The sequence below is a fragment of the Denticeps clupeoides genome, chromosome 3, assembly GCF_900700375.1.
Source record: "Denticeps clupeoides chromosome 3, fDenClu1.1, whole genome shotgun sequence".
Lineage (NCBI taxonomy): Eukaryota > Metazoa > Chordata > Actinopteri > Clupeiformes > Denticipitidae > Denticeps > Denticeps clupeoides.
In genome coordinates this window covers 10,935,728-10,958,398 of record NC_041709.1, presented here as the reverse complement: position 1 = coordinate 10,958,398, position 22,671 = coordinate 10,935,728, and the positions used below count along the sequence as shown (strand labels likewise).

Sequence of the window (22,671 nt, the reverse complement as noted above, 5' to 3'; positions counted from 1 at the left end):
TCAATTCAATTTAGAGCTCCACTGCAGGCATTCACTTCCACGGCCTCTGTTTCACATCAGCGTCCCTGAGCAATCAGTGTGTGTGTGTGTGTGTGTGTACCCGAGCTTGGTTGGATCAGATAAGTTCTGAGATCATTATCACTACACATTAATACACTCTCGTTCTTTTCGCCTTACTTTGTCAGGCCCATTGCACACTCCTTTCTGGTTTAGCTTAATTAAACTTCCCTTTTCTTTTTTTTTTACATTTCGGGAGCAGAACTGTGTGGCTCTCCCACTCTCTTTTTTATCTGCTCTGCGTCTCTTCAGGTTGTAATTTCTTTGGTTAAACCTGTGCAATTTATTTCCTTCCCAATGATCTCAATGTTGATCCATAGGGTGAAGTCTGGGCATAGAGGATGATGTGTGTGTGTCAGTGCGATGCTGCCTACATTTCCACAGCAGTATAAGACTGCCACACAGTTCATGGCGTAGCCCATGTTAAGTCAAATATGAAGTAAACGCCCTTATCCAGAGTGACTTACAATCAGTAGTTACAGGGACAGTCCCCCTTGGAGCAACTTAGGGCTAAGTGTCTTGCTCAGGGACACAATGGTAGTAAGTGGGATTTGAACCCGGGTCTTCTGGATCATAGGCGAGTGTGTTACCCACTAGGCTACTACCACCCATAACATTTACATTTACATTTATGGCATTTATCAGACGCCCTTATCCAGAGCGACTTACAATCAGTAGTTACAGGGGACAGTCCCCCTGGAGCAATTTAGGGTTAAGTGTCTTGCTCAGGGACACAATGGGAGTAAGCAGTATTCATGGGCGAGTGTCTAACCCACTAGGCTACTACCACCTTATACCAAATACACAGAGACAAGGTTTCATACATATTTTACATGTGTATGAGCGATCAGATGGATGGACACCCTTGCATGACTTGGAAAAAACAGGCTGTTAATACTTAAAACATGGTCACACAAGACTACCTGACAAGGACGTGAAACGATAGGCAAACATTTATACAACACCACAGCTGCAAACAACATTCCAACTCCAGACCAAACCGAGTGCAACCACCCCCACCACCACCACCCTCATGCATGTAAGCGAGTGGTTTTACTACTACACTTCAGATGCAAAGAAATCCAATCAGGTCAGTATTTGTGGTATTCAAAGCTCAAATTTGTAACCAGGATGTAACACAGTAACACGGATTCCCCAAAAATGCATTGAGCATTAAAAAAATCACCAGTGCTTCTAGGTCTAAACACTTCGGTGGCTCAGTGAAGAAATGCCTGTCTATAAACATACAGCCCACACTACGCCATTGATAGGTCCGACCTTATAAAGTCCCTGTACAGCCTGCTCACCCAGGATAGCACAAGATCGAATATCAATTAGCCCCTGTCCAGTGTCCTGAAAGAAACAAACCATCTGCCTGCAGCCAAAACCTCACTCACTGCGAAAATCCACTAAAAATTCTCCTGTTTCCGGTCGATAATCAGTACCTGAGAGCAAGCAATGAGCCTATTTATTTGTTTGTCAATCCATGAGACCCTGTCTATCTGGGATCTTGATAATGCTTTTGATTAAATTAATAATAAAAATAGACCATAACACAATTTTCATGACCATGCACCATGCACTTTTTTTTTTTTTTAGAAAAACACTAAATCAGAAATATGTCTGTCTGCTGGACTATCTGTCCGTTTCCCTTTCCCTAATAGCCCCATTAGATAGTGAATCATGTGTCTCATTTTGTCTCAGGCTTTGATGTTGCCTCACTCATTCTATCATGCTGACCCAGCCAGCGTGACCCCTGTGAGGTCACAACCATAGCCCCTCTCTGTGTCTCTCATTACCGATCTGTTGCCATGGTCACTAGTCACCAGGTCAGAGTGGCACAGACTAAAACAGGCCTACAGAGCAGCACATGTGGATGTTACTTATTTCAGCTGTTCCTTTTCTTAAGTTGGAGAACAGCATGTTTTTAAGTGGAAGAGTTTTATTTACACCACTACTGGAGATGCACTACTAAGTGTGCATTCCAACTGCGTTTATTTGGATCAGTTGTCAACCTACTGTAATAATGCACGAGGCAGATGGGAAGCATGGAAGGTTGGAATGCTAAGCTTGTTTTCCTAGTTGTTCCTTTTGGAACAGGACTGGAATTCCTGCTACAGAGGTACTCCAACTGGTAACTGGGACCAGTGGTGGCATAGCAGGTAAGGAAGCAGGCCCAGAAGGTTGCAGGTTCTGAGCAAAGTGGTAGTGGTAGTAGCCTAGTGGGTAACACACTCGCCTATGAACCAGAAGACCCGGGTTCAAATCCCACTTACTACCATTGTGTTGTGTCCCTGAGCAAGACACTTAACCGTAAATTGCTCCAGGGAGACTGTCCCTGTAACTACTGATTGTAAGTCGCTCTGGATAAGGGCGTCTGATAAATGCTGTAAATGTAAAAAAGCAAAGTACTGTCCCCAAACACCTGCTTCCCGGGTGTCTGTCATGGCTGCGCACTGCTCACTAAGGTGATGGGTTAAATGCAGACTACACATTTTGTTGCATGCACCGTGTGCTGTGTTGCAGTGCTTCACAATGTCAAACACTTCACTTTATAGAAAACTTGTTCTGGTTACATGCTTTTTGTGTGGAAAGTTCCCTACTCCAAGCATTGTCTTATACACTCACACACTGAGCTGACAAAAAAAAATCTAGCCAGCACGAATGTCTTTGGAGAGTGGGAGGAAATCAGAAATCAGAAACTCGTGCCAATACAGGGCTGACCAAGAGTTGAATTTTGGAATGTGATGAACCAGTTAATACACGTTTAAAAAAATTCACACAACACAGGCCCATGAAGACAGACTGAGACAATAAAAAGAGAAATAATTTATTGTCATAATAATGATGACAATAATAGGCCATTGTGTTTTGAGCCGAGAAAGAGCCCAGGGAAACAACTTAAAAGTTTGTGTAGAGTGTGTGGGTAAACACCCCAAGGAGCAGCCCCGCTTTAAAGCACATCAGAGGGTCTGTGTTTTGCACTGACTGAGCCACCACACACTTGAGAGGGACTGAATCCTTCGAGCCAAAGTGCTCTTAGCACTGGTTGGTGTCAAGCATGTCGTCACACAGGTTTTTTTTTTTTTCTGGCAAATAATTTTGTGTTGATGTTTTGCGATTGCCAAGTCAAATATGCATGGTAATTAACACCCAGTCCTGCTCCACAAAACACTGCAGCTGCCAACCCATTCACATTTGCAGTCACACACTGTCTCAGACACACACACACACACACTTTGCAAAGGTTTATGAGACCACACTGACAGATGCTGTAGGAATGAGAATGGCCCGAAGAGTCTGAGCAGAGGGAAGATGTCAGAAGTTCATCGTTTATTCTCTTCTTTTTTCCTTTTTCTATTTCGCTGCTGTGAACAGCCCTGAGCAAATTAGACTGACCCCGTCTGTGAGGATCTGTGTGTGAATGTAATACCTGCATGTGTCTGATTAATTCTAGATTGTATGCAATGATATCTCCTATCATGAACATAGCTGTGATCCTATTTCTTTGTGGTATGGATTTGCATAGAGATATACTGTATATCTGTTGTACATTTTTGACATGAGCAATAGGTGCCTGAAAAAAAATGTAATACCTACCTTCAGAATAACACGGAATTTGCACTCTTGATAAATAAAGTAATTAACATGTGCATTCTCCTGGACCAGTTTTGGTGATCCCTGCACCAAAGTCTCTGGAAATCCCTATCCTCTCTGTCGTTTGCCTCGAGTTGCTACGGAACAAGCGCATACAAAGTGCTGGAAAACCACCTTCTCTTCTTGCATCCCCCATGTTACAGTTCTGCCTCCACCCCTCTAGTTACAGTTACAGCTGCTCTAGAAGGCACCATCCATCCCTTCATTTGCGTGAGCTTTCTCTCCCTCTGATAGCACTCCTCTTCCCCAAAGCCACACAGAAAGAGAAAAGCATCATGAATATTTAAAGATTCAGAAATGTCACAGAACTGAAAAAGCGAGGTGTAATCATTCTACTGCTGGGTATAGAGAGCATGTTTTTTTTCTGTCTCGTTTTTTTTTTTAACCCCTCTTATGTTTTGTTTTTTCTTTCCCACCAACCTCTGGGCTAAAAGGAAGAAGAAAGAGAATGTTCGATCTTATGCCTTAAAAGCATTCAATATATTTACCCAGTACATATTTTTCAATTTTTATCCAGAGGGGAAAAAATCATATTTGAGCCTTTTAGCACCAATGTCACCAAGGAAACCAAGGTTGCAGCTTCTAGCTGAGCATTTCTTTTAAACTTTAATGGTGCCAGCGCTGACGCCATTCGCATTGGATGTTGAATCACTTCATGTAATGCACAAGTTAACAATATTGTAAAACCGTGCTTTTTTTTCAGTTGAGGCGCCTTACCAAACTCAAGCCAGTCCTTTCCAAACGAAATCTGGAAACAGTGTTTCACAGTTTCATTACATCCCGTCTTGACTTCTGCAATTCATTGCTTTTTGGGATCAGCCAGACATCTCTAGCTCACCTACAATTAGTACAAAATGCAACCGGACGATTTCTCACTGGTACGAACAGGCGAGATCACATAACCCAGATCTTAGCCTGACTACACTGGCTCCCTGTCTGTTTTAGAGTCCGGTTTAAAATTCTTTCATTTGTTTTTAAATCACTGATATGCTCGGCTCCAGCCTGCTTGTCAGACCTACTCCATTCTTACACTCCACCCCGTCCTCTCAGGTCTTCAGAGCAGAGACAATTGTCTGTTCCTCGGACATATTACAAGCACAGAGGCGACAGGGCCTTTGCAGTGGCCGCCCCACGTCTATGGAATGACCTACCAATCAGTGTCAGGCAGACGCCGTCAATCACTGCGTTTAAAATCTCACGTTTACACCCTGGCTTTTAACCCAATGTGACGTGTTTTATGTTGTTCCTTTCAGTCTTTTTTTTTTTTGTTTCAGTCTTTTCTTAGATCTATTAATATGTTGTCTTAAATATTCTCTGTTTTATTCAACTCCTTCTTTAATGTTTTATTTTATTGTTCTTAATTTTTAATAATGTCACGATGGCGAGCTGACGGGGGAAGGAAGCGCAGGGGCGGGACATAATATTACCAAGGATTTATTTTATACACAAACAAAACCAGCGCGATGGCTGAAAACAGGGGAATAAAGGGGAGAACTTATTCTGGCCCGCAGGCGTGTGCCGATTACACATATACGGTTTCCAGGTCAAGTTCACGAAAGAGTTCACCAAAATGCCGGAGCTCCAGAGGGGCGGAAATCACAGGCTTTTTAAAAGTAGTCCCGATTGCCTATAGCTGGCAACTTCAGCTGTGGCCAATCCTGACAAATAAACGATTTGTCCATGTCTGTCCTGTTCCTGGTAATTTATTTTTATTGTAATACAACACTTTGGTCAGCTCCTTTGTTGTGTTAAAGTGCTTTATAAATATGGTATGGTATGGTATAGTATGGTATGAATCACATGATTCATGTGAGGGCAGACCTTTTTTTTGTTCTTTTTTTTGATTCCTCAGATCCTTTCAACAACGTGGAACCTGGGAAAAGGGTTTTGGATTTTTCAAGAGGGTCACATCATTTACAGTGTAATTTTTTTGACAGAATGGATCAATGGCCTGGTCAGGGTTGAAAGATTATGTAGAATGTGTATCGGCAATCACTTATGTAGTTTGAACCCATATGACCCCATCAGATTTCGCAGATTTGTGTGTTGTGAACTATACAGTTATTCGACTTTGAAAGTCCTGTAGTCTGAACTTAGCCTAAGGTGCTGGGAACCAGAAACTGCCAGAATGTATATTTCAGTTTCCATTCAAGAGGATAAAGGACATGAGGCCATTCAGCCCATAGCGCTCACTTGGGGAGAGTAAAAGAAGCAGTTAAGAATTGTGAAGGACAAAGGCTAAATGTCATCATCTGCAATAACTTTTTATTGATCTGCTTTGATCCTTCCCTCTTAAAGGGACACATTGACCAAAAGCATGAGCACACAATGACTCTGTAAATTAGTTTTTACTCTTATTTATTCCTTTGTCACCCACCTATGGCTTGGTAAGGAAACCGAGCATGGATGAAGCTTAATATTGTGCTCATGTGTGGGTACGTGCTATAATTTTTTTTTTTTTGCTAGCAGCCACCATATGCACTCATATTTGGTAATTATATCTCATGAACTCAGTCATCGCCATAAAACACTGTTTGGGAGCGTGAGGACAGCCCCCGCTTGTGTAACAGACTCATTTACATGTGTTTGCTGTGGAGTTAATTGGAAGCGTGAGGTCTTTTATTAAAGTTCGTTTTGCTTTGCTTGTATTAAACGCCCACCTGTGTGATCCCACGGACGCGCTGTGCCACCGCTGGGTTCACAAAAACATTCCACTCCTGGGCAGTTTTTTATATATATATATATGTGTGTGTGTGTGTGTGTGTGTGTGTGTGTGTGTGTGTGTGTGTGTTAGTGTACCACATATTTTAAACCCCAACCAACTTTTCATCACCACACACAAAAACACAAGCTTATGAATGCAACAATGACTGACCCTTCCCGTTCTCACCCTAGAATAATACCAGTAAGTAATACCTTTAAGGTGTGTTAATACAGTGCGTCTTCATAAAATAAAGTTATATATAGGTCATGTGCATTACATTATAGTATTATTATGCAGTCAGAATCCAGTGTGTGTGTGTGTGTGTGTGTGTATGTGTTTTATGTTCTTATCGACTGCTATATTCAGTGCAGAGTGGTGCTTATTAAGGGAAATGCAAACTAAAATATGTACGTGTTTCTCCCTGTGTACGGGCACCTCAAGACCAATAAACAAGTTAATGTTTATTAAAATTAAAGAGCTCATAACCATATCTGAACTGCTGTGGAAATGTGTTGCCGGTATTTTAAGGCTCAGACAGAATCGATTATGGTTTCGGGTGAACAGCAGCAAAGGGCCATTAAAACGGCGCCGTTAAAAATCTTGACGCGAAAGCGGCATTTTAGCGGCGCGCCGTAAATCATCCCCTCTGCCTTCTCAAGTGATTAAAGCGATGGAAGTGTACTCGTGGCTATTTGCATGCACGGTGAGGCACATTCTCCAAAAAAAAAAAAAAGTTCAAATCCCTTCCTCCTGTCGCCACCGTCTTCTTCGCCTGACTTCGCACGTATCAGCGAAGAGGGAATCCTGTTGGCTCCTGATGGAGCAATCAGTATGATAATCACAGCAAAATGCCTGTAAATTCTGCCTTTTCTGGAGGAATCGCGGTCCTGCTTAATTAAAGCTGGGGCGCACCTGAGCGTCGCAGCCAATCAGGAGAGAGCGCGCCTCGCTGTTTAAGGAAAGAAGAAAAAGAAGTTTTAGCATTTAATTATTCCGAAATGAGCACGGGGAGAATCTCCAGGGCTTTAATTAAATCAGAATTAAAGTTATGGAAATGCGGATGGAAAGGAGTTTCTGTTTTTTTTTTTTTTTTTTTTGTTTCAACTGTTTAATAGTTGCAGTTTAATTTTCAGACTTTCCAAGGAAAGCACTCTTGCATGTGGCTTTTGATCTCGCTCCATAAATATGAAGAAAGCTGAAATGAATGCCGGAATGTGTGAGTGTATTACTTTCTGGGAGGGATGAAGGCCTTGTGTGCGTCATTATTATTAAACTGAATACCAGTGGAAGGTCATAAGGGACAACACCTGACTGCGAAGATATACGTATCTTACTTTATGTCAGTAAGGCTCTTGGCATGACTTGTAGTTTGTTGTTGGAATTGTAGTGTGTAAGGTGGGAGGACTCCTGGGTGATTTTGAGTGTTTGTGATCCTGATCCTAGTGTCCCAACTTACAGCCATAACTGATTGGATGGTGTGCTGCATTATGGCATAATATGTGTCGACAGTACTTTGCTCAGTGGCACCTCAGTGGCCACCTTTCCGGCTCGGGATTCGAACCAGCAACCTTATGATTACGGGGCCACTTCCTTAACCGCAAGACCACCGCTGCCCTGATGTTAAAGCTTACAGTACCTGGTATACCCAGGCAATCTCCCATCCAAGTACTAACCAGGCCCAACCCTCCTTAGTTTCCGAGATCAGAGATGAACTGACATTGACACAGTAAGATTGTGGAAGTTCCTCTCCTGGTCATCATTTTATTAAGGATGATGTTAGGAGTCCATCTGAAGCCCTGACAGACTGCTGTCCACCAGAATTTGATTGATTCAATAGCTGTGAGATCACTGAGCTGTATGGAGACAGGGGGTGTGACCAAATCAGCAGTTTTGTGCTGAGCACTAACCTTCAGGCCAACCGTTCAATCCCCTGTTGAGCCATCAAGGGCAGAAGATTCAGTCACAAAGACACAGAGCCTGCTGGAGTTTCAGTAGGAACAGTGACATGAAAGGCATCATTTTTATTTTTGAGAAGCAGAATAGGATATTCTTTTTTCTTATGCCTGTATGTGTGATTGTGAGGATGAAAAATGTACACAGCAAAGGGGCTGTGATTTGAGGGGCAATCAATTTATTACGTTTATTTTTATCTGACAATCCTGTGCATTTTTGTCCTTCACCAACATTCAGTGCTTGTGACCATGTGAACAATGAAAAACGACACAAAATGGCCCCAAAAAAGACAAACGACCGTTTCCTTAAAGGCGCTTATCTCACTTCCTGTCAGCGTCGCGCTCTGAGCAGAGGGGGGATCTGCAGGCAATGGAGACGTGAGCAGAATGTGGCCCCATGTTGCCATGCAAGTTTTATAGGCTTGAGTAATCTATAAATGTTTCAAAAGCACCAGTGTTTTGAATATTAAGAAGAAAAAAAGCTCTATCTCTATGGACTTTGAGTTTTAAACCTTGTGAAATATCAAACAATAGCAGATTTTATTTATTTTTTTGCCTCCTTGATAACTGGTGTACATAGTGTGATTCACACAAAACACACACACACACAAACAGACATGCATCCAGGGACATTGGGGTCCGGCGTAAAGCTGAACTCCACTTTGAGTAACAGCAAGTAATAGTGGGTAACTAGTGAGTTCAGTAACGTTCTCTTTGCTCTCTGCTTGTCAGCTAAACATCACAAAAACAGCCTTTAGTGTGGAGTAAGGTGAGAAAGGGTTTATGAACCACAATAATCCTTACTTATGGAAGATGATCCCCAACTCTCATCCCAGCAGTGCCAGTCAGATTATTATCTATAAACTTTCAATACACTTGTCATCATGTACCAAGACTGTAAAATATATCTTATCTATTTCAGACAGCAAATGGAATAAAGGCATTGCCATCAGACTTTTATTGTTATTATTATTATTATCATGTATTTATTTATTTATTTAACTTAACTTTTTTTTTTTTTTTCTGCGCAGTCAGTCTGGATTCATTCGGTGCTCACACGAAGCCCATTGCTTTCTCAGAGCATTGGAACGAGTGAATGGCATTTGAGCTCTCTGAGTAGACATGCTGATGAAGGTGACTCATAAATCCTGAGTGGTGTTGTATGACTTGACATGAAGTTCAGCCATCAGACAAAAGCCTCACTATAAAATGGAACTTTATATTCCAAAACTCAGAAGGACTTCCTGGAACCATTCATGCAGCTGGGACCAATAAGGTTGTGCTAAGAATTGTTTGGTGTGTGTGTGTGTTGCCTTGGACTCTTCGGGCAATTCAGTAAGACCTCAGGCCAACTCAGGAATTCTGTTGAATATCAGTTAAATTCAGGTCATTTCAATTCAAAGCAACTCTTTAATGAGATTTTTGTAACTGTTGATGGTAAGGTTAAAGTGTTTAAACCAAATAATTTCTATTCAAAGGGCCCTCTCTTATCTCGCTGATGAAATAATCACATTTCTCCAGGTTTCCCATTATATTTTCCACTTAGAGAAATGAAATCAATCTATGTTGAGTTAACAAGTTTTCCTTGTTCAGATGCATGCTTCTATTTATGTTTTTGGCCTATTTAGATCTGCACTTGCAAGTAGTAGGTAAAACATGAGCACACTGATATCAGTCAAAAGAACCACAGACTTAAACATTTCATACCATGATGCACCGTCAATCACACATATTTATATGTGTGAAGATTAAAACTTGCTGCTGCATCGCACATTAGGAAATATGCTAGTGCGCAACAGGGCACAACCAAAAAAAAACTGCAATAAGCCATACTCTACAAAGTGCAAAACATGAACATTGCAATGATGGCAGTCAGACTGGCACTCAATATCAAGTGTTTTGCCCTCACATAAAACTCAGGCAGGTTGAAATGTGTCTCAAGTTTGTTCGGCAGCATCTATTGTGGTATGAGTTGTGGTCTTCTCACCGAAGCCACACATCCATCACTCTGTTGGAATGAGAAGCTCACAGTATAGATTTCTCATGGTTTTTACAGAACAAGCTGCAGACAAATTATGATTTAGAATGTTACTTATAGTAACATCATCATATGTTATTTATAGAAACTGTGCAAAATGATTCCCTTTAATCAATACTTCAACTACAATTGAATTGTATTTTATTTTGTTTAACTAAAATGGTTTTTGAGTTTATTAAAGAAAGAATTTTTTTTACTTAACTTTCAGTCATAATAATTGGTGGTAGGTGCCTAGCTAGTAAAGCCACTTACTACCATTGTGCCATTGTGTATCTGAGCAAGAGTTTCTTTAGGAGGACTGTCCCTGTAACTATTGATTGTAAGTTGATCTGGATAATGGGGTCTGCTAAATGCCATAAATGCATCTGCTTCTCATTCTGTAAAAAAAAAAAATGTTAATCTTTTTCCCAGGTGCATTGGCTTTGCTGGGTTTTGTAGTAACAACAGTCAATTTGTCTCCGTCCGTGTCTCTCTAGGATTGAAACAGATCCACGCTCTGTCCATCCAGGGGAATTACGAGCTGCGGATTGACCTGGAGGACTTCGAGAACAGCACAGCATTCGCTCAGTATGGCACGTTTGCTGTGGGCCTGTTTTCTGTCAACCCCGATGATGATGCTTATCCCCTCACAATAGCGGACTACTCTGGCAATGCAGGTATGACCTCTGGCCTTTTTTTTAGGAAGTGGGGGTGCGTTGATTAACTCTGTGTTGAGTTGAGTCCTGGTTTGGTGTGTATTTCTTAATGGGTGTCCTTTTAGAGAATGAGTTGATCTCATGTATCTCAGCAAGGTCATCATGTCTTGATGGCAGTGATTAAAATTGTTATGGGAACAGACGGAAACTGTTAGATTACTGAGCACCACGTGCTGTCACAACACACATGCATGTCCACAAGATTAAATGGCTCTGCTATTAATTACTGGTGCTGACCTGGAGCGTAAACAAACACAGCCTTGACAAAGAACCAATTTAGATGAGCTTGTGGAGCAAAGACAGGCAATGCTGTATGGAAGGGTGGAAAAGTGGAAGGTGGCGATCCAGAGATTTAGTGACAGCAGCTGAAGCACTGGAGACTGGAGATTTAGACATAGAGATAAAGAAGAGTGGAGGAATTATGGGCACTGATCTTCAACAAATCCTTCAACGTAAGATAAGATCTTACTGCCTTGGCCTTAAAGCCATACAGTCGAAAGTGATTGATATGGCAAGTTATTTGCCAGACATAAAAGTGCTATCTTTTTATTATTTGTGAAAGCACCATTACAGTATATGAGAGGTCACGATTAGCAGAAAGGAGCATGAGATAACATAAAATAATCTGTAAAATAAAATAAGAGATGAGATAATCCTTTATTAATCCTACAAGTGGGAAATTTGTATTGGCGTGTCTGAAAGTGGACAGTAGAAGATAAGGATTTGAGAAGATAAATAGGATTAGAAACCAAAATTACAGAGGAAATTTTGATGGGCCTGTCTGGGCGTTGGTTGCAGGAGCAGGTGTTGGCCTCCAGAAATGGTGTCAACTGTAGGAGCAGGCATCATAATAAAGTGGCTGAAGGAGCAGGCAGTCTTAATAACGTGGCTGATTTGAGCAGGCGGTCTTAATAATGTGGATGGCTGAGCAGGTGGTCTAAATAATGTGGCTGGCTGAGCAGGCCGTCTTAATAATGTGGATGAAGGACCAGATGGTCTTAACAATGTGGCTGGCTGAGAAGGTGCTATTAACAATGTGGCTGAAGGAGCAAGCAGTCTTAATAATGGGAGCTGGCATCCTGATGAAGTGGCTGGTTTAAGATTACATTGAATTACAGTGGTGGCAATGATTCTATAGCAGTGCCCATTGTAGCACCTCTTTTTTAAAATGCTAACAATTCCACAATTAGAATTCAAGGCATTCTTATGGGGAATTGACCCTGTTTGAGCATTAATAGCTCGACCATGCCCACTTGGATCGCTTATAAAAGTATTAGCACATGTCACACAATAGGGTACTAATTTTTAATTTATAGCTTGCCGGTGTGTGTGCCTCAGTAAGACCCACATTAAGTGCCAAAAAAGTGACTGAAAAAGGTGGTCTTAATAAAGTGCCCAATTGAGCAGGCCGTCTTAATAAAATGGCTGATGGAGCAGGAAGTCCTAATAAAATGGCCAAAGAGCATGTATCCTAATAAAGTGACTGGTTTAAGATTGTGCTGAAGGACGGTGGTGGCAATGATTCTGTTGCAGTACCACTTGTAGCACCTCCTTTTTTTAAATACAAATAATGCTAAAATTTGCAGTCAATGCATTCCTATGGGGATTTGACCCTGTTTGGGCATTAATAGCTCAGCCACGGCCACTCCAATCACAAAAGTAATAGCACACCTCACACAATAGAGAGCTGTTTTTTTATATATATAGCTTGGCAGTGTGCGTTCTCCGGTAAGACCCGGAAGTGCCGAAAAAGTGACTGAAAAAATAAGAAAGAGAAAAAAAACTTTTTTCCAACGATTGACACTTTTTTTTGTTTTTTGAAAACAAGCCATATGTCAAAACGTCAGTCTTGGCAAGATCTACGAGACAACATTTCTGTGTATGTCCAACCATCTGGCCACAAAAAAAACAAAAAATTAAAATTTTGGACTAGAATAAGAAAAAAGTGTTCCCAAAAGTGTTTTTTGAGAATAGCGCGTGACCCGTAGATCCCACCAAGCCAAACCATATATCAAACCATACAAAACGAAAAACCCAACAATGTGACATGAAAGTAGAGTGTGTGCGTGGTTGAGTTTTTCTGGGTTTTCCTGACCCTGATTGACCCTACATCCGATATGTCGGATTGTAGGTCTCATCAAGACATAGAAAATCAAAATGATGTATGCATAAAATATATGTATATATACAGAGAGGATGTATACACATATTGTTGTCATGGCCGTTGACAAGACATGCATTGTCATGATCCATACCGGGAGTCGGACCGTAGTTTCGACTGGGCCAACAGAGGGCGTGCAAAGCAGCTGAAGCTGGGGTCCATGTCCAGTATCACATTTACATTTACATTTTATGGCATTTGGCAGACGCCCTTATCCAGAGCGACTTAAAATGTGATACAATGAAGTATAAAACAAGGCTATCTTGGACACTGTCCACTCAGTTTTTTTGCCTCATTGTAACCTTGCTTGTATCCTAACGCCTCTTCTTGAACACCCCCTAAACGTATTACTTGATCAAATGTTGCCAAACCTGGCAACAACCCCTGCTCTATCTCTTCTGCACATCCAACACCATGTCTGCCATATTCAAGTACGCCTCCGCCATGGTATCCCCAATCCCTTCTCCTCTGCTGTGTGCCCCACCTCCGGCTGAGCAGTTGAACAGTTTGTGTCCCAAAGTGCCCCAGCACGTGCTCTCTCCCATTCCCATTCTCCCTCACCTGCAGCACCCCTCCAGCGATTCAAGTGCCAGCGTCCCATTTCTCCCAGTCCTGCGGCCTCTTTTTCAAAATTCTTGGTGTCCTGTCCAGTCCTAGTTATGTCCGCGAGTATACCCCCAGACCCAAGCCGTGACATGCATATATTATTTTATATTCAGAAATATAAAATAAACTTTAAAAATAAATGCTTACATGGATATACAGTACAAAAAACTGTTGCCAGTGACATCAAGTAGGAGAGTTTAACAGTAAAAGATTTTACTGTGGTGTCTCCCACCATACAGACTGTGGAATAGAATCAGCAGGTGAATTCCCAGTTGAGGTCCGTGAGGTAGCATCTTCAGAGTATTTCAGTTTGTCTCTGGTGCACTAGGTTAATCCCAGTCTTGTGTGTGTGTTCCATTTTACTTTGTGCGGCTCTAATCCTGATGGCATTAATCGTTTTTCATTAAACACATAAAAATTATTTTTGAGAGTTAAACACTGCCTTTTTACAATAATTTTTTTTTTATAATCACTCGCCAGTACAGACATAAAACATGGATAGACTGATTGATGAAGATGCGCTTAAAATAATTCAAAACATCCTTGTATGTGTGCTGCACTTGTACAAAAATGTATGTATAAAAATAGAAAGGACTGATATAATCCTGACCTTAGTATTAGATTTTAATAGTATTAGTTTTAGATTGTACGTTGTTTGTAGTGGCAATGTTCTGGAGTTATTTGGCTTGTTAAAACATTTTTAGTTAATTGGTTCTATTAAAAGCCATTAATCATAAAAATCATTAACAAAGAGATTTTAGAAATTGTTAAAATCACCTAAAATCAGATGATTAAGTACACTTGAACACAAATACTTTTATTAAAGTTTCAGTTAAAGACTTACTTCTACTGGAATTCGATTTTACAATCGTCCCGCTACATTAACTCAGTGTACTTGGTTAGTGAATTGGTGACATTTCTAGAAAGGTTGTGATTATTGGACAAAATTGCCTATAGTGGCTTGTTGAATAGGCATGGTCATCTTGAAATCCTGGAGGGACTGCAATATGTTCACAATATAAATACAGCATGTATAATATACACGCACACACACACAAACACACGCACACTGTCTTTTAGAGGGACATAAGACCTTGGGCTGATATGTTTGCTGTGTTCTCCTCCCCGCTGGCTTTATCTGACTCTCCCCAGGCCGGGATTATGGCCGCTGTGATAATTCGCTCCGGCCGGCCTGTGGCCATTTGACAGACATCTTCTCGTCTGGATGGTACCAGCTGGGTTGTAACGGACCCGGAGAGCCACACGGGTAACAAGGTGACACAGCGTCTAAATGCCAGCTTGTGCCAAGCACATGCCATCACACACGGACACACACAAATGAACACACACACCGCCTTTCGCTGTCACACAGGTTCTCATATATTGGACATCTTACCACAGTCTGGAAATGTGTTTCCATGGTGATAACAAGGTGAAAAAGCAGTTGGATCAGGTTTTTATGAGGGATTGCGGTTGATTGTCAGCAACACCCTGAGGCTTTACGTGTTTCAGCTTCAGCTCTTGTCAAGCTCTGCCTCTCTCTTTCGACCTAGCTCTCTCACTCTCCTTTCTCTCACCTATTTCAGCGGCAGCCCTTTTGTTCCGTTGAGGAGAAACATGTGTAATTGGTTTCCAGTTATCTTCCTTCAGTAAAACGCCCTCTGACTGGCCCACTGCAGTGCAGTCTTAATAAACCCCAGTCTGGTGGAGTTGAGTCTCCATGGGCCCATTCCAGCTCTCTCCCATCCACTTTCACTGCCGCCAGCTTCAAAGGCCTCGTTAGGCTAAAGCTCCGTTAAGTGTCAAGCTTGTTAGGCAGAGGTCTGTGTTATCTTGTGCTGTCGCAGGCAAATGCATGCATGCATACACACGCATGCAGACGTACATACATGCCCAGATTTGCATGCATTTGCATGTTGGGATGACTAGAAAGGTGATATTAAGAAACTGGGGCCCTTTTGATAATTTCACAACAGAGCGCCTGGTCCCACTGCTTTGAGTAATGAGGAGTGATCGCCTCATAGAGATGGAGGAAAGGCAGCACAAGGAGGGAGGGAGCGAGGGATGCCTTCTCTACTCTCATCTCTGAATACCCATTTGCATTATTGATAAAGTGCTGTGAGCTGTAATCGGCTGGAAATGAGAGTTGCAGAAGCGCTGCCGGGCGGAGGTATGCAAGGCACGCACTCTTACGGCCCTGAGGTGTGTGTTGGTGTGTTTTTGTCTATTCTATTAGAACTTTCAAATGAAAATAGAAAAATGATAAAAAGTCCTTCTGTTTTTCCTGTATTTTAGTCCTTTAATCATCCATTCATCTTCTATGAATGTTAGCTTATTCATGCTCTTAACCATATTAAAGCATGTTAAAGAGTGTTGTGTGTGTGAGTATCCATGGCATTATATATGTGTATGCATTTTTATCAATTAATTTTGCATTAATGTATGTTGCATTACATATATAGGGGTCTTGGGACGACAGCTACTATCAAGCCATGTATGTGTGTTTTAGCAGTTTTTGGTTGCTTTCTATTGCGGAAACTTCTATGTGACTTTAATCAACGTGACATAAAGTCATATTTAGTCCTGAGATTTCTTTGCATATATTAATGTTAACATAGTGTTTCTATGCATATACACTACCATTCAGAAGATAAGGGTTATTTAGAATTTTCCTGCATTTCCATTTGAAAATTAGCTAGAACAGAACATATTACAAAATTAATAAGATATACCTTTCTTTTACTAATAGTTTTATTTGAAATTATAATTGTATAATTAAATTGTTTAATTGGTCAAGATTCCTATATTTCCAGCAATAACTGATTAAGGTCATTTGTCAAGGTACTTACATTAATCGTTGATAACTGCAAAAGCATTTTCTAATAATATTTAGTCTTTTAAAGTGACAGACTTGGATTTCTAAATACAGCATCAATACAGAACCCAAGACCAATTATTGCTAATAATGCAGATATTCCATTCATTAACAGTAATTTCCAGTTATCATTGTCATTTATTTTTTTTTATCAGACTGATGTTTTTTTAATGGACAAAAAGACACTACAGAATAGAATATGTGTTTGCTCTTTATCTTGTGCCTTATTGAAGACCAAATATATTATACATTAAAATGACCATTTCCCTCCACTGAATAATTTTGCATCTTGACTGCAGAACTATTGATTACTTTTCTATATCTCTTGTGACTTCCATTAGGATTTTATAGTATTTGAATTCTATTCTATTTTCAAATATATAGAATATATATTTGATTGATAAACCTTTTGCATTGTTATAGTATTTAGAATTTAGATTATTGCTGATACAGCAGTTACAATCTGTCCATCTTTATATATCTACATCTAGCCACCTTTTTGGTCTCCATTAAGTTTTAAAGTTGTCATTAACAAAAAAGCCAAAAGTTTGTGATTAGGGTTAGGTTTAGGTTTGGAAATGTGTATGTTTATGCTAATAAAAGCCTGTGTGTGTTCTGCAGGAGACTCTCTGCTTAAGCACAATGGTATGAAGTTCACCACGAAGGACAAGGACAACGACCACTCAGAGAACAACTGCGCCTCCTTCTACCACGGCGCCTGGTGGTACCGCAACTGCCACACCTCCAACCTCAACGGGCAGTACCTGCGCGGCCAGCACACCTCCTACGCAGACGGCATCGAGTGGTCGTCCTGGACCGGCTGGCAGTATTCACTCAAGTTCAGCGAGATGAAGATACGCCCCACCAGGGAGGACAGCAAATGAGCAAAGGAGCAAGGGGATAAAAGAAAAGCAAAAGTGAAGATTCTTTTTCTTTAACGATTGGGAAAATTTCAACACATTGACAAAATCACAGAGACGGGCTGATTGACTGTAGTTGTTGCACATTTGGCAGGGTGGATCATACCAGCCTTTCAGGCTATTGATCAGATTTTTTTGTTGTTGTTTATCTGGAACATTCTCTTCGTCTGTGTTTCTGTCCACTCCACTCTTTCAACTCGTTTTATTTCTAAAGATGCCATCACTGAAAGGAGATGTTTTCAATGCTCAGCTCCGATTGGCTGAATGAGCTTTTGTCGATTGCCCTTCGTTTAGTTTCTTATTGTATAATCACCCTCTGAAATCCTGACCCTTTGAATTGCCTCGTGTCTGTAGGGAGTTCAGTAGTGTAAATGAGAGAGCGGCCCACAGAGAACTGGAGGAACGAGAAGAGGAGTGAGAGGCCCACATGGAGGGAGATGTAGAGCAGGCTGAGAAGGAAAGGGGAAGAGTGGAGAAACGGTGTGAGTAAATCAAAGCGTGCCGAGCTCGCTCGTCTGACAGGGGCCATTAGTGAGCATATTGGCCACTTTGTCTGATCATTCTGCCAGCTGAGCAGCAGCCAAGCGCTGCAGCCCGCCGCAGATGGCGTGTGTGTCTGCGCGCATGGGTGTATGAGCTACATGTGTCATCAATGTGACCGACAAAGTGGGAAAAATTCACAGATACATGGATAGCACTACGCCACGTGTATTTCTGGGGCTCAGATTGATGAGTCCCTCTGATTTACTCAGCAGCTTACACAAATATACACACAGTGCCTGTCCTTTTACCCACACTATGTCTATGCCTTTACCACAGTATTTAGAATTTTTGATTTCTTACCAAAAGTACACCACACAGAGGACAAACGTGAGACAGGTAAAGTATGTAGACAGGTTAAACATGAATATGTAAAAATGATGCAAGCATTGAGCCACCTTATGTTGTCCATCTAAAATGAGGTGGAAAAGGGTGATTATGGTTATAGTCTCACAAAACTTCAACATACTAGGAAACATTATAAAAATTCCCCTTGCTTACAACAGAAAATAAGACTTAATCAGTAACAATTAAGTGAAAGTGAAGTGAAATAAAGTGATTGCCATTGTGAAACACCACACCTTAGTGAGCAGTGGGCAACCATGACCGTTAAATGTCCTCTGTATTTAACCCCTCACCCTTGGTGTGCAGCTATGACAGGCGCCCAGGCAGCAGTGTGTGGGGAACGTACTTTGCTAGGCCACCAACTGCCCCACGTGCTTAAACAGATACTATCACAGATTGCAAAGACAATCACCCCACACTACAGAAAATCTTAGTCACTTTGTACTGTCACCACCATGACAAAATTCTAATCAGGTCCTTCAAATAAAGCTTTTCGAACACATTCATGGCTAATGATCCCACAGAGTCCAGTCCCAAAAATCTTAGTCTTTACTTCAGACTAGCACACTTCTTTTCCCTCTTCTTTCCTCACTTCTGCTCTGATGGAATCAAACAGCTTATCTGTTTGGTTGTACAGAATCAAACTTCTTCTTTTATTGCACTTTAAAAAAGGTTGAAAACATTTCCTGCTCTCTAATCAGTGGATTAAGGCACTTTCTCTACCCTTCCACAAACCCCCTAATCTCTCACTATTTCCACCTCTTACACATTGCCTGCAATTTGTCTCTAACAGGGTTTTATTATTACACACTCACGTTTTCTTTTTGTTACTCTTGTTCCATTTGACATTGGTTTCCTCATCTTCCCCATATTTTCTGGGTTCTTTTTGGTGAGTGTTGCTTTTATTTTCTCTGTTGAAAGTGGTCCGCCATCAGCTGGTTGGCCCTGTGTGATGTTACTGGCCATGGGCCTAGCTTCACTTATATCTAAATAAAAGGGTGGAAATTCTATTGATACCATGAATGATGATGGGATTTAACAGAAAGAAAATATGTTTCTATATTTATATGGTGTTGTGGAAGAAGCACAAAAAAGAGAAACCTTGCTTATATGTGTGGATGAAATTGTGCAAATATATAAAAAAAAAAATTTAGTCCCTGTACCTATTGCATTTGGTTACTGGAGGACTTTCTGCAGTTGATTTTTCCATGTGCAGAGCTTTAACAGACCTGTAGATACTATGTACAGTGTGAATGTTTTAGAGACTTTTAGAGCATGTGAAATGGTTTTCATACTACACCGAAAGACAAACAAAGTGATGTAAGCACACTGACCTTTTCAGGCACAGACAACAACGGACAAAAAAATAACATGGAGGATGACATTCCTGGGAAAAAAAACATTAATATCGCTCTTTTATTATTGGACTATACTCTAGAGGCAAGTGTGGAATTACTCGAGGGGAACCTCATGGAGAGTCGAGTGGGACCTAAAGACATTTCAAGTAGCCCAGTGGGAAACCAATGGCCCTGGAGTATTGTAACTGGGGTGAGTGGGAGGAGCATCAGCCATCCCACCACTGGCAGAGTCAGAGACAATCAATAAGAATCTCCCTCTTTTTCATTCTTCAACCCCTGTTTCTCTTTCCATCAGTCGCTGCGTTACATCGAAGCCCAGATCTATCAGTCACTCATACTAAATGCGTTGCCATGGTGACTGGCTGCGATGACGTGCCAGGCCAACACAGATTAGGGAGCTGAACGGATGGCATGGAGTTTGAAGCCGGATAAAGTGAGAGAGCGTCACATGGGGCACATGCTGATTCACCACAAATCTGAGTCAATCGCTGTTTGTAATTATTTGTAATTAGCAATCTTACTGAGTGATTGCTTGCCGGCCAGTATGTGTGTGTGTGTGTGTGTGTGTGTGTGTGTGTGTGGGTGTGGTAGAAAAATCAAGGTCAAGTAAAGAGCAAAGCAAAACATATTCCTATTTCTGAGTGTACCAAGACTGCATGAATATTCTCAGAATGGGATGACATTAGAAAGACAATAGCCCGTTTGGTTCCCCCTTTTCAGCAGTCTGCACCAGACCTAGTAAATAACAACCAAGCTTATGTTAACTAAGCTCATGTTCTATGGACATGCTCCCTTTTTCATGGGGGGTAATCTTTATTACCAATCACCAATCATCTGATCACCAGACCTAACAACACCACATTAATTAACAGCAAGTAACTTCTAACAAACTAAATTATCAAGTTATTAGACATGAGTGTTGTGAATTGATGAAACACTCTTGCTTAAATCTGACATTTATGACAGTACGTGGCTTATGGGTGGAGCCTAAACAGTGCTGTATTTGGCCATGAGAGGACCTCAAAGACATGTTGGCTTTGCTTCTGAAACTTGTTCACATGTCAAGCTCTTCTCAATGGAGTGGAAAATAACAGAACCCCCAGAGATGAACTTGACTTCTCATTCTGTTATGTGTTTGTTTTTGGACCCACCCCAGGAATTAGCCTAACGCTTCGCCTCGAAGTGTACCTTGAGAGTGTTAAGATCCCATAATCCGCCCTGCCCTTCTTGTGTTGGTGCAGATTGCTTTGCCTAATCTTAAATGGTGTTTCAATGTTCTTGTCTACATTTAATAAATATTCACATTTTATACATCAGACTTCCTGTTGTCTGTATCTTATAAAACCCACTGGTCATGTTGGGGAGATATCACACAACCAAAAGAATCGAGCTGGATAAGACAAAAACCGATGCAAAAAAACGAGAATCTGAACATAAAAAAGTAAGATATACTATATTTAATATAATAATATTACATTCGGAGTCTAGTAGGGATAGATAATATTAATTGAAATGTCATATGAACCATCTGCTTCACCCCGGTTTCAATACTGTAAGTGAGTGATTATAATAAGTGTAGTTTTAATTATACCTATTTGCCATCTTCATCACTCCTGCCAATATTTAAGAGTAATGATGCATTCATTTAACATGGCATTTGTGAGGTGTCCTTCAGTAAACGAAGGAAGGGGATCTGCTGAGTAGTCAAGTCAGGTGAACCATGAGACCAATTCAAGATAGAGAAGTTCATTCTGAGCCAAGACCAAGTCAGTTAAAAAGTGGTCATGAGACTAGTTTGGTGATGACACTAGTTTGGTACATTACAGTAATGACATTACAAAGATTCAATACACATTACAATTTAATTACTTAATTGATTAATTCATCATTATTCAATAATCCATAACTACTCGGTAATCTTGGTCATTTTATTTAGCCACCTGTTATGTCATAATATCCTCATTTATTAAATATTGTGGAGACTGTAGGCTAAATATCAATATTGTGAAGAATGACATTTTAATTCGTATCACCTTTCATATTTGCAGCATCTCTCTGGCATTTTTTATGCTACAGAGTTTGAACCATGCCTTTGAACCATCCATTGTTTTCAGGATCCAGTTACTTTTTGAACCTGGTTTGAAATAATGTCTTATACATCTTGCATGCCCAGAGCAAACACATTTCCAGAAGACAGTACTATATCAAATAACAATAAATAAAACTTTGGAGAACTGGGCCAAAAGACCGTTTCAGATACAACAAAACCCTTCCTGATCCTGATTTCTGGTTCCTGAACCTGAAAAGGACAGCCTCCCTGCCCCACTAAACACACACGCACAGAGTGGGATGTGATAGAGACGTTGATGGAGCGTCTGACAGCCTGTTCTATGTGTTAAGACTGTCATCTCTGACAGCCTAACAGCGACGAGCGAAGAAGAGCTCTTTTGATGTTGGAATACTGCTGCACATGTGAGGAGTGGGTACCGCACTGTGCACTTGTGTGGCCCTCTGCCTCATAGGTCCTTTGTTCCCTTAACCTGTTTTGAAAAATATATGGAGGAGGCAGGGTCATTCGTTGACATTCATTACTTGTCATTTGTTGTCTTGTTATCTCAGATTTGTATATGGCAGTATGCTGAATGCACGCACACAAACACACACACACACACACACACACACACACACACACACACTCAGAAGCACTGACAGGACTTTCTCTCCATACCACCCACAGAGCACTTTGATCGGCTCTGAAACACT

At 41.0% G+C, this 22,671-nt stretch overlaps 1 protein-coding gene across 5 annotated transcripts in view; it reads left to right on the top strand.

Annotated features, from left to right (window-relative positions):
- The window catches only part of fibcd1b (fibrinogen C domain containing 1b), a 76,554-nt gene extending 55,335 nt beyond the window's left edge, over positions 1-21,219 (top strand). For all 5 annotated transcript variants that reach the window (XM_028973322.1, XM_028973321.1, XM_028973324.1 and 2 more), the window contains 2 exons: positions 10,885-11,064; positions 17,367-21,219. In XM_028973322.1, the coding sequence (XP_028829155.1) occupies positions 10,885-11,064; positions 17,367-17,629 (443 nt within the window). In that variant the 3' untranslated portion in view covers positions 17,630-21,219. The remainder of the gene's footprint in view (positions 1-10,884; positions 11,065-17,366) is intronic.
- Positions 21,220-22,671: the final 1,452 nt, after the last annotated feature.